We start from the raw sequence: 17,990 nt of genomic DNA, 5'->3' as shown, positions 1-17,990 counted from the left end.
ATTTCCCTTTCCCTCCCCCTGTCCTTCTTTCCCTTCCTCTTTGATACTTTGATTTTCATGAGGTCTCCCCACACCTTTCGTTTCCTTTTTCCTCTCTAGCTTCTACATAAGAAAGAAAACATATGACCCTTGACCAACTGAGTTTGGCTTATTTTTCTTAACAAAATGGCCTCTACTTCCATTCATTTTCCTGAAAATGACATAATTTTATTTTTCTTCATGGCTGAATAAAAAAATACTTCATTGTGTACATATGCCACATTTTTTATCTCTTTATCTCTAAATGGACACCTGGGCTGGTTCCATAGTTTGGCTATTGTGAATTGTGCTGCCATAAACATGGGTATGTATGTTAATCACTATAGCGTGATGATTTTAATTCTTTAGGATAAATACCAAGTAGTATAGCTGGGTCGTTTGGGAGTTCCATGCCTAGTCTTTTGAAAAACCTCCATACTGATTTCCATGGAAGTTGTACTAATTTATAAACCCACCAATATTGTTTGTATTCTTTATGACTGCCCTCAATGTAGTTTAAATTGGCATTTCCCTAATTGCTAATGATGGTGAATATTTTCTTATATATTTGTTGCCATTTGTATTTCTTCTTTCATGAAACACCTGTTTTCAGTATTAAGTTTTCTGAGTTCTTTATATATTTTGAATATCAATCCTCTGTCAGAAGAGTAGCTAGCAAACATTTTCTCCAATTCTGTAGGTTCTCCTTCACATTATTTGTGTCTTTGGTCCACAGCATGACCTTTTGAAAAGAAGGATTACTCAAGAGTGTTTAGAAACTTTGAAAATGAAATTCTGAGACCACAGGGTCTCATATCTATAGAAAATAGAATGATACCTGAAATCTAGTGAATACGGGCAAGACAGGCAGATATAGGATATGACTAAGTTAAATGCCCTAACATGTTAAAAAAAATGTTTACTTTCAACACTTCTATTCAACATAGTACTGGAATTCCTGGCAAGAAAATTGGGCAAGAAAACAAGAGGCATCCAAAATGTGAGGAATAATAAGTACAATTATCACTGTTTGCAAATGAAATGATCTTATACATAGAACACCCTAAGGATGCCACAAAAATTAGCTAGAACTAATTAAAAGAATTCAATAAAGTTGCAGGATATAAAATCAACATAAAAATCAGCAGTTATTGGGTTTTGTGTTCTTACACATTCTGATCCTGTGTCAGATGCGTTGTATGTAAATGTTTTCTCCTATTGTATAGGTTTCTCTTTACTGTTTTTTCTTTACTAGACAGCAACTTTTTAATCTCATTTGTTTATTTTTCCATTTGTTGCTTTTTCTTTTGAGGTATTATCCAAAGAAAGAAAAGACAAGAAAATTGTTGCCTAGATCAATGTCGTGAAGCATTTATTCTTTTTTCTCTTTTAGTTTAAAAGTTCTGGGACTTTACATGGAAATTCTTAATTCTTTTTGAGTTGGTTTTTGCCACTGATGAGAGAGAGGGGTTTAGTTCATTCTGCTTCATGTGGATATCTAATTTTTCAAACATCTCAATAGTAAAACAAAACAAAAAATTAAAGTGGACAAATATTTGAACACCATTTCCCAAAAGAAGATATACAAATGGCCAACAGGAACATGAAAAAATGCTCAACATCACTGATCATTGGGGGATATAAAATCAAAACCACAATGAGATATTACCTTACACTTGTTAGAATGGCTATTATCAAAAATAATAACAAATAACAAAGACTTGCAAGATTTTTGAGAAGGAGAATTCCTATACACTGTGAGAAGGTACATTAGCATATCTATTATACAAAACAATATGTTAAGTAAAATAATTTAGGCAAGGAAGGACAATTACTTCATTCTCTGTCATTTGTAGAATCTTTAAAAATAATCTGATAGAAGTAGAGAGTTAGAATACTGATAACCAGAAGCTGGAAAAGGCAGGGAGGAGGAAAAGATGAAAAAAGTTTACAAATAGTAGGAATAAATTTTAGTGTCAAATTGAACATTTAACAGTAATGTATATTTCAAAAATAGAAGAAAGGAATTTGAATGTTATAACCATAAACAAAGGGTAAATACTTGGAGGTTAAATAATATTCTTCTGAATGAGGAATGGATTGTAGAAGAAGTCAGGAGAAATTTTTTTAAAAATTTAGAGATGAGAACAGATATAACATATCAAAACATCAGGTATAGTATAAAATCAGTTATAAGAGGAAATATTACAGCATTGACTATCTACATAAAAAATAGATCCTCCAAATCTTCAACTTGTTGGCTTAGGATCAGACTTCCTTAACAGGACTACCATAGCACAAGAAATAAAAGCAAAAATCAACAACTGGGATAGATTCAAACTAAATAGCTTTCTCTCAGCAAAGGAAACTATCAGCAATGCGAAGAGAGAGCCTACAGAGTGGGAGAAAATCTTTGCCAATCATACTTCAGATAGAGCACTAATTTCCAGAATATATAAAGAACTCAAAAAACTCTACACAAATAATCCAATCAACAAATGGGCTAAAGATATGAACAGACACTTCACAGAAGAAGATCTACAAGCAATCAACAGATATATGAAAAAATGTTCAACATCTCTAGTAATAAGAGAAATGCAAATCAAAACCACCCTAAGATTCCATCTCACCCCAATTAGAATGGTGATTATCAAGAACACAAGCAACAATAGGTGTTGGCGAGGATGTGGGGAAAAAGGTACACCCATACATTGCTGGTGGGGTGCAAATTAGTGCAGCCACTCTGGAAAGCAGTGTGGAGATTCCTCAGAAAGCTTGGAATGGAACCATTTGACCCAGCTATCCCACTCCTTGGCCTATACCCAAAGGACTTAAAATCAGCATACTACAGAGATACAGCCACATCAATGTTCATAGCTGCTCAGTTCACCATAGCCAGATTGTGGAACCAACCTAGATGCCCTTCAATTGATGAATGGATAAAGAAACTGTGGCATATATATACAATGGAATATTACTCTGCCATAAAGAAGGATAAAATTATGGCATTTGCAGGCAAATGGATGAAATTGGAGAATATCATGCTAAGTGAGATAAGCCAATCTCAAAAAACTAAAGGACGAATGATCTCGCTGATAAGTGGATGAGGACATATAATGGGGGGTGGGAGAGGTTAGCGTTAGGGTTAGGTTTAGGGTTAGGGTTAAGGAGTGGCAAGAATGGAGGAAGGAAGGACTGTATAGAGGGAAAAGAGGGGTGGGAGGGGTTGGGGGAAAGGAAAAAAATAATAACAATAAATCAAACAACATTACCCTATGTAAATTTACGATTACACAAATGGTATGCCTTGACTCCATGTACAGAGAAACAACATGTATCCCATTTGTTTACAATAAAAAAATAGATCCTATAAAAACAAAACCCATCACTATGTACAATTATAATGCACCACTTAAAAAAGCCATGAATTTTTTTAACTGAGCCTTTGAAGAAATCCAGAAAACATCCAGAGAGAGGAAATAGCATTTAATGAATAATCTAATGTTACAACTCAAGGCCCTAGGAAAGAAAGAACAAATTCATTCCCAAATGAGTAGAATAGAGGAAATAATTAATAACAGAGCTAAAAGTAATGAAATTGAGACTTTAAAAATATGAATGATCAATGCACCAAAGAGTTGGTTCTTTGAATAGATAAACAAGATTAATAAACCCTTACCCAAACTAACCAAAAGAAAGAGAAGACCCAAATCAACAAAATTATATATGAAAAAGGAGACATTGCCACAGACACTTCTGGAAACTATTTTGAAAAGTTTACACTCCAATAAACTGGAAAATCTAGATATTGACAAGTTTCTATATACATATGACCTACACAAATTGAAACATGAGGATATAGAAAACCTAAACAAACCAATATCAAGCAGTGATATTGAAGCAGCAATTAAATGCCTCCCAACAAAGAATAATCTAGGAATATATGGATTCATATCCAAGTTATATCAAACATTTAAAAAAGAACACCAATCTTCCTCAAATTATTCCTTAAAATAAAAAGGGAAAGGACACTCCCAAACTCAGGTTATGAAGCCAGTATCACTCTGATGGCAAAACCAGATAAAGGTACATCAGGAAAGAAAACTATAGTTAAGCTAATCAAGAAAAAGAGAGAAAAAGACAAATTATTAAAATCCATGATGAAAATGGAAATGTCACAACAGACACTACTGAAATACAAAGGATTATCAGAAGCTATTTTGAAAATTTATACTCCAATAAGCCAGAAAATCTTGAAGACATTGACAAATTCAGAGAGGCATATGACCTACCCAGATTGAACCAGGAAGGTGCAGAAAATTTAAATAGATCAATTTCAAGTAATGAAATTGAAGAAGACATTTAAAAGCCAACAAAGAAAAGCCCAGGACCAGATGGATTCTCAGCTGAGTTCTACCAGATTTTTAAAGAAGAACTAATACCAATTCTCCTCAAATTATTCAATGAAATATAAGGGGAGGGAACTTTTCCAAATACATTCTGTAAGCTAGTATTACCCTGATACCAAAACCAAGGTTCACTGAACATAAAGAAATCTATAAATGTAATTTATGGCATAAATAGATTTAAAGGCAAGAATCACATGATTATCTTAATAGATGCAGAAGAAGCATTTGATAAAATACAGCATGTGTTCATGATTAAAACACTAGAAAAAAATAGGGATAGAAGTAACATACTTCAACATTATAAAAGCCACATATGACAAACCCAAGGCAAACATTCTAAATGGAGAAAATTGGAAGCATTATCTCTAAGAACAGGAACAAGACAGGTTGCCCTCTTTTACCACATCTATTCAGCATACTCCTTGAACCTCTAGCCAGAGCAATTAAACAAAAGAAAGATATTAAAGGTATACAAATAGAAAAAAAGAGCTAAAACTATTTGCTGATGACATGATTCTATATTTAGAAGACCCAAAAAAACTCTACCAGAATGCTTCTAGAACTCATAAATGAATTTAGTAAAGTAGCAGGATACAAAATTAACACTCGTAAATCAATTTTGTTCCTATACTCCAATAATGAACCTGCTGAATGAGATTTCAGCAATACATCCCATTCACAGTAACCTAAAAAATAAAATACTTGGGAATAAATCTAACCAAGGAAGTGAAAGACCTCTATAACAAAATTATAGAATACTGAAGAAATAAATTGAAGATCTTAGAAGATGGAAAGACCTCCCTTGTTCTTGGATAGGCAAAATTAATATTTTCAAAGCCATACACCAAACATGTTATACAGATTCAGTGCAATCTCCATCAAAATACCAATGACATTCTTCACAGTACTAGAAAAAACAGTCCTAAAATTCATTTAGATGAATAAAAGACCTGGAATAGCACAATACTGAATGAGAAGAGCAATGCTGGAGGCATCACAGTACCTGATCTCAAATTATACTATAGGGCTATAGCATCAAAAAGAGTATCGTACTGGCAACAAAACAGACATGAAAACCAATTGAATAGAACAGAGAACAGAGACAAACCCACATATATGAAGTCATCTGATACTCGGGTAAGGTGTCAAAATTACATGTTAGAGAAAAGATAGTTCTCGCTCACTTCCCACATGCGAGAGAGAAAGGGTTCCTGTCAGAGTGATGGGCTGGCTGCAAGATAAAAGCTATGAAATTTATATATCAGAAAGTAAAAGGGGCTGGGATTGTGGCTCAGTGGTAGAGCGCTTGCCTGGCATGTGTGAGGCACTGGGTTCGATTCTCAGCATGCATACAGGTAAATAAATAAAGGTTTATCAACAACTAATGAAAATATTTTTTAAAAAAAGAAAATAAGAAAAAAGGCAAGAATATCTTAAAAGCAGGGGCATGACCAGTTGAACAGTCCAAAAGGGTCTGACTCTGATGAAGGAAAGAGCCCGTGCTTGCTTTATTTATAGTGGTATAGATCAAAAGGGATTGGTACAAGCTTCTTCAAGAAAAAAACAGGATGGGGTGTGGGTAAGCAAGTCGTTTGCTTCTAGTGGGTCACTCCCATCTCTGGTGCTTGAACCTTGAGTGGTGAGCTAGAACAGGTTACCACTTGATTCATGTACTCTCAAAGAGTGGATATCTGACTATGAGTTCCTGGTTCTCACACCATTCATGGATGACTTCCCACATATCTGCCTTTTCAACATGATGCTGAGGAAACCAGGTATCCATATGTAGAAGAATGAAACTAAATCCCTATCTTGCACAAAAGTTAACTCAGAATGACATAATATCAGAAAATTTCCTAAACCTAAAGAATAAAATGGAAAATCAAATACAGGAGGCTTACAGGACCCCAAATGTACAAAATTACAGTAGACCCACACCAAGACCAAAATTACACCAAGACACATTATAATGAAAATTAACTCACAGTGGATTAAATTAAAATTTTCAACTACTAGAAGAAAATAAGGGCTCAACACTCCAGCATACTGCAACAGCACCATTTTCCTTAACAAGATCCTTAAAGCTCAAGAATTAAAATCAAGAAACAATAAGTGGGACTTCATCAAATTAAAAAAACTTCTGTGCAGCAAAGGAAAGAGTGAAGAATGAGCCTACAAAATCAGAGAAAATCTTTACCAGCTACTCCACTGACAGGATTAATATCCAGAATATATAAAGAACTCAATACTTAACACCAAAAAAACCCCCACATCAATAAACGGGCAAAAGAACTAAACAGACACCTCACAAAAGAAGAAATACAATTGGCCAACAAATATATGAAAAAATTGTTAACATTCCTAGCAGTCAGGGAAATACAAATCAAAATCACATTGATATTTCATCTCACTCCAGTTAGAATGGAAATCACCAAGAATACAAATAATAATAAATGCTTGTGAGGGTGTGGGGAAAATTGCACTCATACATTGTTGGAGGGACTGCAAATTAGTACAATCAGTCTGGAAAGCCGTATGGAGATGCCTCAAAAACTAGGAATGGAACCACCATATGACCCAGCTTATCCTACTCCTTGGTATTTATCCAATAGATCTTAAATTAGCATACTCTGATGATACAACCATATCAATATTTATAGCAGAACAGTTCACAGTAACCAAATTATGGAACCAGCTTAGGTGCCTGTCAGCAGATGAATGGATAAAGTAAATGTGTATATATACACAATGGAGTTTTACTCAGCCATAAAGAAAAATGAAATTATGGAATTTGCTGGTAAATGGATGGAAGTGGAGAACATCATGCTAAGTGAAATAAGCCATTCCAAAAAAACCAAAGGCAGAATGTCAAGGGTCAAATGTTTTCTCTCATATGCAGAAACTAGATCAAAATAAGGGGAAAAGGGGGGTACTCCCTGAAAGCAGAAGGGAAATCAGTGGAGTAGAGAGGTGGTGGATTGAGGGAGAAGGAAGAGAGAGAGGGAAAGAAAAGGAACTTTGTGATGAAATTTACCAAATTATTCTATGTACATATATAAATATACCACAGTGAATTCCACCTTCATGTGTTTCTATAAAGCATCAGTTTAAAAAAAAAAAAGAAGGAACACCAACAGACGGAGGGCAAACAAGGAGAGGGAGAAGGGAGAAAAGTGGAAATACTGGGCACTGAGGTGGAGCAGAGTGTATCCCATGCACATCATATATAATAATCATATTGGTCAGAATGAACCCCCCACCATTATGTATAACTTTAATGCACTAATAAAAACCTTTTTAAAAGAACATATGGTGAACAATAAACACTTAACAGTTTAAGATAATGGATATGCTGACTGCTTAAATTTGATTATTAAGTTCTGTGTACATTTTTTTAAACACCATGCTGTATCCAAAAAAAATGTACAATTCCTTGTGATAGCTTAATTTTTTAAATAAAAAATAAATAGCAACTCTACACTAATGTATAGAAATGCACACTAATGTAATATAGAAATGTATACTAAACTATATTAAAAAGAAAACAATCCAATTTAAAATAGGTTATGAAAAATAACAGGAATAAATTTATTCATGGAGGTTAATTATAAAATGCTGATGAAAAAATTGAATAATATACAAATAAGTGTAGAGATATTATATATTCATGGATTGGAAGAATTACTATTGTTACAATGTTCATACTACCCAAAGCAACCTACAGGTTTCATGCAATCCCTATCAAAACACCAATGACATTTACATTTTTTAAATATCGAAATTTGTGTGGAGCCACAAAAGACCCCAGATAGCCAAAAAAATCACAAATAAATAGAACAAAGCTGGAAGTATCACAACACCTGACTTCAAAATATGTTGTAAAACTGTAAATAAAACAGTATAATATGGCTAAAAACAGATACATAGACCCATGAAACAGAATAGAGGACCCATGATACAGCCAACTAATTTTCAACAAGACACCAAGATACATAGCTAAAAAAGAACAGTTACTTCAGTAAAGGGTGTTGTAAAAACTACGTGTCAACTATATACAAAACCCAAACAGAATAGTGATTTAAACTTAAAACACAAAATTATGAAACCAATAGGAAAACAGGAGGAAAGGTCCATGACATTCATTTGGGCAAAATATTTTGGAGATAATCTCAAAAGAAGAGACAACAAAAGCAGAAATACACGTGGCACTACAGCAAACTAAACAATTTCTGCACAGCAAAGGAAAACAGCTATAGAGAGACAACCTACAGAATGCACAGCTGATAAGGGATTAATATCCAAAATATACAAGGAACACTTAACTTAATTGCAAAAAGCAATGTGATTTTAAAATTGGGCAAAAGACCAGAATAGACATTTCTCAAGACCTACAGCTGGGTGTGGGGCCACATGCCTGTAATTCCAGGAGGCTAACAGAAAGGTCACAAACACAGGGCTGGGGATATAGTTATGTACCTCAGTGACGGAGTGCTTGTCTAACATTTGCAAGGATATGGGTTCCATTCCCACTACCGCAAAAAAGGGAAGACATAAAAATGGCCAAGATGTATATGAAGAAATATTCAGCATCACTTAATACCAGGGGAATACAAATTAAAAGTCACAATTATCCAAGAGACAAATGGTATTGGCAAAGATGTGGAGGAAATGGAACCATTATACACTGTGGAGTGAGAATGTAAATTAGTATGGCCATTTTGGAAAACAGTATGGAGGGTCCTCAAAGAAACTATAGAATCACCATGTGATCTATTGATCCTACTGATTATATATACAAAGAAAAGGAAATCAGTTTGTTGAAGAGATATTAGCATTCCCAGATATTGCAGCACTATTCACAATAGCCAAGATGTGGAATCAACCTAAATGTCCATTGACAGATAAATGGATAAAGAAAATGTGGCATACGTGCCAATGGGATACTATTCAACCACAAAAAAGAATGAAATTCTGTCACTGAATGAACTGAAGGACATTATGTTAAGTGAAATAAGCCAGGCACAGATATGCACGATCTCACTCATATGTGGAATCTAAAATTTTAATCTAATAGAAATAGAAAAGACTCATTCTATGAAGCCAATATTACCCTGATACCTAAACCAGATAGAGACACATCAAGGAAAGAAAATTTCAGACCAATATCCTTAATGAACATCGAAGCAAAAATTCTCAACAAAATTTTAGCAAATCGCATACAAAAACATATTAAAAAGATAGTGCACCATGATCAAGTGGGTTTCATCCCAGGGATGCAAGGTTGGTTCAACATCAGGAAATCAATAAATGTCATTCACCATATCAATAGACTTAAAGTCAAGAATCACATGATTATTTCAATAGATGCAGAAAAAGCATTTGATAAAATACAGCATCCCTTCATGCTCAAAACACTAGAAAAAATAAGGATAGCGGAAACATTCCTTAACATTGTAAAGGCCATCTACGCTAAGCCCATGGCTAATATCATTATAAATGGTGAAAAACTGAAAGCATTCCCCCTAAAAACTGGAACAAGGCAGGGATGCCCTCTTTCACCACTTCTACTCAACATTGTCCTTGAAACTCTAGCCAGAGCAATTAAACAGATTGAAGCAATTAAAGGGATATGAATAGGAAAAGAAGAACTCAAACCATCACTATTTGCTGATGACATGATTATATATTTAGAGGAACTGGGAAATTCCACCAGAAAACTTTTAGAACTTATAAGTGAATTCAGTAAAGTAGCAGGATATAAGATCAATGCTCATAAATCCAATGCATTTTTATTCATAAGTAATGAATCCTCAGAAAGAGAAGTTAGGAAAACTACCCCATTCACAATAGCATCGAAAAAAATAAAATACTTGGGAATCAATCTCACAAAAGAGGTGAAAGACCTCTACAATGAGAACTACAGAACACTAAAGAAAGAAATTAAAGAAAACCTTAGAAGATGGAAAGATCTCCCATGTTCTTGGGTAGGAAGAATTAATATTGTCAAAATGGCCATACTACCTGAAGTGCTATACAGATTCAATGCAATTCCAATTAAAATCCCAATGATGTACCTTACAGAAATAGAGCAAGAAATTATGAAATTCATCTGGAAGAATAAAAAACCCAGAATAGCTAAAGCAATCCTTGGCAGAAAGAGTGAAGCAGGGGGTATCGCAATACCAGATCTTCAACTCTACTACAAAGCAATAGTAACAAAAACAGCATGGTATTGGTACCAAAATAGAAAGGTGGATCAATGGTACAGAATAGAGGACACGGACACAAACCCAAATAAATACAATTTTCTCATACTAGACAAAGGGGCCAAAAATATGCAATGGAGAAAAGATAGCCTCTTCAACAAATGGTGCTGGGAGAATTGGAAATCCATATGCAACAGAATGAAACTAAACCCATATCTCTCACCATGCACGAAACTAAACTCAAAATGGATTAAGGACCTCAGAATCAGACCAGAGACCTTGCATCTTATAGAAGAAAAAGTAGGTCCAGAGCTTCAACATGTCGACTTAGGACCAGACTTCCTCAACAGGACTCCCATAGCACAAGAAATAAAAACAAGAATCAATAACTGGGATAGATTCAAACTAAAAAGCTTTCTCTCAGCAAAGGAAGGAAACTATCATCAATGCAAAGAAAGAGCCTACAGAGTGGGAGAAAATCTTTGCCAATCATACTTCAGATAGAGCACTAATCTCCAGAATCTATAAAGAACTCAAAAAACTCTACACCAAGAATACATATAATCCAATCGACAAATGGGCTAAGGAAATGAATAGACACTTCACAGAAGAAGATCTACAAGCAATCAACAAACATATGGAAAAATGTTCAACATCTCTAGTAATAAGAGAAATGCAAATCAAAACCACCCTAAGATTCCATCTCACCCCAATTAGAATGGCAATTACCAAGAATACAAGCAACAACAGGTGTTGGCGAGGATGTGGGGAGAAAGGTACACCCATACATTGCTGGTGGGGCTGCAAATTGGTGCAGCCACTCTGGAAAGCAGTGTGGAGATTCCTTAGAAAACTTGGAATGGAACCACCATTTGACCCAGCTATCCCACTCCTTGGCCTATACCCAAAGGACTTAAAATCAACATACTACAGAGGTACAGCCACATCAATGTTCATAGCTGCTCAGTTCACAATAGCCAGATTGTGGAACCAACCTAGATGTCCTTCAATTGATGAATGGATAAAGAAACTGTGGTATATATATACAATGGAATATTAGCCATAAAGAATGATAAAATTATGGCATTTGCAGGTAAATGGATGAAACTGGAGAATATCATGCTAAGTGAGATAAGCCAATCTCAAAAAACCAAAGGAAGAATGATATTGCTAATAAGTGGATGATGACACATAATGAGGGGTGGGAGGGGTTAGTGTTAGGGTTAGAGTTAGGGTTAGGGAGGGGGGCAAGAATGGAGGAAGGAAGGACTGTATAGAGGGAAAAGAGGGGTGGGGGGAAGGGGAAAAATAACAGAATGAATCAAACAACATTACCCTATGTAAATTTATGATTACACAAATGGTATGCCTTTATGCCATGTACAAACAGAGAAACAACATGTATCCTATTTGTTTACAATAAAAAAAAAGAATATAAAACCAAAAAAAAAAAAAAAGAAAAGAAAAAAAAAGAAATAGAAAAGAGGCTGGGGCATTTGGGGTCAGGGATTCAGAAGATGTTGGTCAAAGGACACAAAATTATAGTTAGTATAATCTTAATGTAAGACTGTTAAAACTTTATCCATGTGTTTACAGCCTCAGAGATTAGGTTATTTTCTTCTAAATTTTTCCTTTGTCTAAAAATGGAATATAATCATATTTTTGTTATTTATCTCAAGAATCTATGCTGAATTTAAGCCTTAAAAAGCTAAACACATTTGATCCACAAATAGAAGAAATAAAGAAGAAAAACATTTGTGAAGTGAAAATTTTTTCAAAATTACAGTTAGATTGGAGGAATAAGTTCGAGTGATTGTACATCATAATGACTACAGTTAATGATAATATATTAGATTGTTGAAACTGCTAAGCAAGTGGATAGTAGGTGTGTTTTTACAACAAAATGACCACTATGTGAGGTAATAAGTATATTTAATTATTCCACAATGTATGTATGTGTTTTCTCTCTCTCTCTCTCTCTCTCTCTCTCTCTCTGTCACTCTCTCTAATATATGTACATGATAATGTTGTTTTAAACAATCCTGACGTCTATGCAACAAAGTTGGAACATATGTGTTGGTTACAACTCTATTTGGTAAAGCAGAAGCAGACTAGTATTTGAGATTGGGATTGACAAATTAATTAGGAAAGAATGCAAGTGAAATTAAATATAAACATGATTGATCCAAATAAAATCATTTTAATTGAGTTCTGTTTTGGCGATGCTTCTTTTGAAATGTCTTGATTCCTTCCTCTAATTTAACCTCCATTTGTCTTTAAATTCCATTTGGAATTTTGAAGTTGGGATCTGACAACGAGAGAAAGGAAAATTTAAAACTGTACCTTAATCAAGAATTTCAAGGAAAAGAAGATTCAGTTCTGTCACCAAGAAAGCAAAAGTCTTCAACTTCTTTTATTGATTTTTGATCATAGAATGATCTTCTAATTTAAAAGGCATGAACAAATGACAAGGAAAGAGATATCCTCAGGGTGCTGTTCACAGCTGCACATAAGTTCATGTCTAGGATGGAATACATGTGAACTCAGACCATCATAAAGTCATTGAGGAGGAATAAATGTTAAAGTGAAATAAGATTGCAACAAATGAGGGAACATAAAATGTACTTATTTTACCTTTTTATAATTAATAAAATGACTCAGGGTTAGAAGGACTAAATCAAATAGTAAACCAGATTAAATTATTAAATAGTAATTAGTAACAGGCTAGAATAAAACATGGACCCATTTATCTTTAAAGTCTGTGCTTTTTCATCTACTTATATGGTGTTATAAAACTAGAAATATTCCAATCTCATTCTAATTTAAAACCTCACAAATTAGCACCAATGATCCCAAGGTTGATCCTTGGGGAGAAAGACAAAAAGCCTAGAATGAGAATTCAGAAATCACTGTATGAGTCAGAATCATAGCACAGTTTTGGACAGAATTTCCTCCAGAAGTTCTATATAATTTTAAATCACTTCTGGATGTATATCACTCTCCTTTCATAAAGATTGAAGAAAAGAAGAATGGACTATATAAAATATGTTGAATTATGAAAGAATAGAATCACAGTTAGAAAACATGGAATGCCAACTCTGAAAATAAGTGTACTGCAAAAATAGAAAAGTTTTAAAACTTTCTATAGTTTCAAAATGAAGAGGATGTTGTATATCTAGTCTAAACAATTTTACAAAGGAAAAATGAGATAAAAAATAACTAACAAAATAATTGTGGCAAAGAATAGCAGAATGGCCAAGTGTTTTACAAATCGATTTTGCCATTTCACACATCAGCCCATGAGGTTCACATGCTATGTTCTAGGTTCACATACTCCATCCTAGTGAGTGTGTAGTGGTGGTGTATTACTCTCTTATTCTTGAAATTTTTCTGATAGCTCTTGCAGGACATTGACATAACCTTTTCTTTCTTTTCTTGACATAGTCTTCCCTTTCTTTTGTTATGTATTGTGTACAGTCAAAAGAAACAGAAATAAGTATGCCAGAACATTAATGTTCTAAAAATTGACTGCCTAAGGGGTTTAATGCTGTAATGGATTTTATTTTCTTCATACATTTATTTTCTGAATTTGTACAATGTGCACATTAATTTCATAACTAAAGTATTTTAAAAAGAAAATATGGAGGAATCTCAGTTAAACCATGTACTGGGAATGAAGAAATAGGAGGAAGTAGACTTGAAACTTGAAAAGCTTGTCAGGTAAGTGGATTTGGGTCCTATATAACCTCAAGGTGTAATATTGAACGAATGTGAAAAAAAACTGAATTTAAGCTTGAATATGAAACTTGAATATGAAATCCTATAGACTTTCCAAAAGAGAGAATTTGAGTTCTCCCACCCCTGAGATACATTCAGTCACCCACTTGGGAATGTGAAAGAGATGGTTTTGAGAGCTGGAAGTTTCTGGAAAAGAATCTTTTGAACTGCAAAGTGCTATAAGATCTTCCAAGGAAAACTGTTGTTTAAAAGCCTGGATATGTCTACATTGCAAATGGCTCAACTTCTACTAGTCTGTTCTCCATTTCTGTAATCATTTCAATTTCTATAGAATTTTCTAAATATTTAATCACACGGTTCTCACTTTCTTTAAGTTTTATTGCACTTATTCTATTTTCTGTTTTTGAGTGCCTGTTTCCTATTGAATATTATTTTCTTTTTCATTTACTAATAGCATATAGGTGTGATAAGTAAATTCATACCCTCTAATTGGAGTATTAACATATATAGAGTCTCTTGACAATTTCACTAGAAGATAAAACTTATATGTATCCAAGAACTGAGTAGGAAGCAATTTATCCCACCTTTCTGATTTACCAAAGGCATGAAATTATACTACGTATAGAAGCAAAGAATGATCTATATTTTTCTACTTCTAAGGAGAAATCACTTTAGAATAAAAAGAAATAAATACAAAAGTCATCTCGTTTAGTGCCAGCTTTTCCTCTTCTACTTCTAGGTTTGAAGCCCTGTTTACTGCTCTGGAAAACAGACAGAAAAATCTGGGCATTGCTAGCTTTGGTGTCTCTATCACTACCATGGAGGAAGTCTTCCTTAAGTGAGTAAGAATATTTAGGGAAAAGAAAAATGTTAGCGAGAAAGGACCATGACAAACTTTGAGAGTTCACATATTAGAAATATAAGGGTGGCAACAGTTGGGGTGGGGCTGTTTGGGAACTATTCCTCTGTCATCATTACCATGTTGCCTCCAAATCATACTGCCAGGCAATAATAAGCAAACCAAGAGAATCTGGGAGTTACAACTCACTTTTTCCAAACAAGGTATATTAGGATGTAGTTTCTATAACTCCTTTAATCATCTTTTCAAAATACCTGACAAGAATGACATGGAGAAGAAAGTTTACTTTGGACCATGGTTTAAAAAGTCTTAAGTCCATGGTTTGCTGATTCCATTCAGCTATCAATCCACTGATGGGGTCAAAGCCCTCATGATTCAATTATTGCCTGAAAGTCTCACCTCTGAACCTTGCTGCGCTGGGAACCACGATCTCACCACAAGATTTAGGGAGAGATTCCAGATTCAAATCATAATAAGATTAAAATGAAAATCTTTTTATTTTTTTCCTTTATGTAGGGTTGGTCACATGGAAGGTTCACAAAGTTGTATCCAAGCTGTACAGTCTCCCTCCAAGAAAAGCAAAGTCTCCATCATGAGCCAGAATAGGAATATGTCAAGTAATTTTGAGAGAGTATATTCTTCTACCCTGAATGGAACTATTATGTTTAATACTGGGGTAAGAACCTTTGCTAAGAAAACCAGAGTGTATTTGGGATGTAAGAGGTATATTTTGTTTTAATAGTTGAGCCAAGAGTATAGAGTTCTTAGTCATATGAGAACCAACCAGAGCTGTCTGTACAATAACCTAATTAATATTCAAATGCAGAAGTGATAGGTTCTAGAAAAACATCTGTTTACTTTTACTATCATCATTCCTTAGTTCTTTTTGTTTGTTTTAGATATTTTTTTTCCAGATAGGTAATCCAGAAATTTGTTGGTTCATTGAAGCTGGAGTAAGGATACTAGTGAGCATGGTATTTTAGTAATTAACCCTATACAACATTTTAAGCATTTCAAGTTTTGCAGGGGGCATTGTTATAAGGTAGGAAGTCACTCCCTCATCAGTACAGTCCTCAGCATGGGAAGTCTCTTGAGTTGCCAAAGATTTCTTTCATTGCCTTTCTAATTGTCTTTTCCTTCTATAAAACATGCTCATTTTCATGACTATCAAAAGTCTGAGGAAAATCATCCGTATACTGAGATCTTAATTGTTACAGTAAGACTTTTAACCTTAACCATTTTATTGAATATCTCATAGCAGAAGTCAGCAAACTCAAGGTAAAGAAATAATAAATGTTGTTGAAGAACATAGTTTGTTGTCCCCAACCTTATACAAACAAAACACTGATCTTATTTTATGTGCTATCATATTATGCTTTGGTTATATTCCAAGTGTTCATATAAACTTCTTATGTTTCTACCATGTCATGGTATTTATGACATAAAACTGTTTTGCCACAACTTTTTAAAGCATTCATTTTAGTGAACTTCTATATGAATGCTCTGTTTAGGTCTATGACTGTTATAATATTATGTTTCTGTTTCCTTTAGAGTTCCCTCTACTGTCAGCAATTCCGTGCCATGTTCTTGAAAAGGCTGATGTTCAGTTGGCGCAACTGGAAGATAACTTTGATACAGATTCTGGGACTTGTAGTTTCCACATTCTTTCTCTTTCGGTCCAGTGACCTTGTACATCACGATGAAATGACCAGGCAAATGGATTTGAATGAATATGGTCAAACCATTGTGCCTTTTTATATTTCTGGGAGTTCTGATTTGACTACAAGTCTCTTAGAACACCTTGAGAGTATGCTAAAGGCTAACAATCACAAACTTAAGGAAGTACCAGGTAAGGCCCATTTGAAAAAAAAAATGCTCTTAGAATGACCTGCTTTGTCACTTCTAAAGAAGAATCTTAACTATAATATTTGACCACTTCCTCCATTCTTTTCTTGCTGGTCACTAATATCATAGAAGCAATCTAACCCTACAAGTGCCCTCTTGAAGGTTACTGGTCTTGAAAAATTGTTAGTGGATGCATTTTGGCTCTGGGCTGTCTATAGCATTTATTGCTTCTTTCTAATAAAAATGTAAAATGCCAGAGTACATACATACATGTACTTTGGCACGTGTGGGGGAGGTGGGTGAGAGGAAGAGATTTTTTAAAATTCTGGTCAGAATGTAATGTATCACAGGAAATCCAGCCTCTTCTCTTCACAGCATGGAAATGGTAGTCCATGTCCCGAAAGCTATTCTTCAGAGTTCTAGATTGATCATAACTAAAACTGGAACTCTGAAGTTTTAATGGGCTAGTTCCTAGTTCTGAGATAGTAAAAATACTAGTTGACATTCTCTGGGCATTTGTTTTCAGTAAAAACCCTGCTGAACAGTTTACCTGCTTGCCATTTGATCTGGGTAATCACCCAGTCAGTGCATATTTTTATTATCCTTAATTAAATAAGGAGCACTGACATTTAAGGAAGCAAATCCTTTGCACCAAAATCAGACTGTTGGTATTACAGAGACTTGACTTTAACTTGATCTGCCTTCATCTGTGAACACACCCCTTACGATGCCACATTATCTCTCTGAACATAGTGTGCTTTCTTTGAAGTGTAATTGTTTCCTCCTAAATATTGTATTTTTTCTTTAACTGCTGTCTGATGGTGAGTGCTCCTTGTGGTTAACAAACAGCCTGCAGGATTAGTCAGCCTATTTTGTTTGTTTTTTCTTTCTCCTTCAGGTTTTTTTTCATTTGCA

General features: G+C 34.4%; 1 protein-coding gene across 1 annotated transcript in view; it reads left to right on the top strand.

Moving 5' to 3' along the window:
* LOC124970456 (phospholipid-transporting ATPase ABCA3-like) overlaps positions 1-17,990 on the top strand; it is a 122,586-nt gene that overhangs the window by 63,657 nt on the left and 40,939 nt on the right. Inside the window, exons 16-18 of the mRNA XM_047533813.1 lie at positions 15,111-15,209; positions 15,747-15,906; positions 16,782-17,079. Of these exons, the coding sequence (XP_047389769.1) occupies positions 15,111-15,209; positions 15,747-15,906; positions 16,782-17,079 (557 nt within the window). The remainder of the gene's footprint in view (positions 1-15,110; positions 15,210-15,746; positions 15,907-16,781; positions 17,080-17,990) is intronic.

This window comes from Sciurus carolinensis, chromosome 18 (genome assembly GCF_902686445.1).
Source record: "Sciurus carolinensis chromosome 18, mSciCar1.2, whole genome shotgun sequence".
NCBI lineage: Eukaryota > Metazoa > Chordata > Mammalia > Rodentia > Sciuridae > Sciurus > Sciurus carolinensis.
The sequence above is the reverse complement of the archived record's forward strand: the minus strand, read 5'-3'. Positions and strand labels throughout refer to the sequence as shown.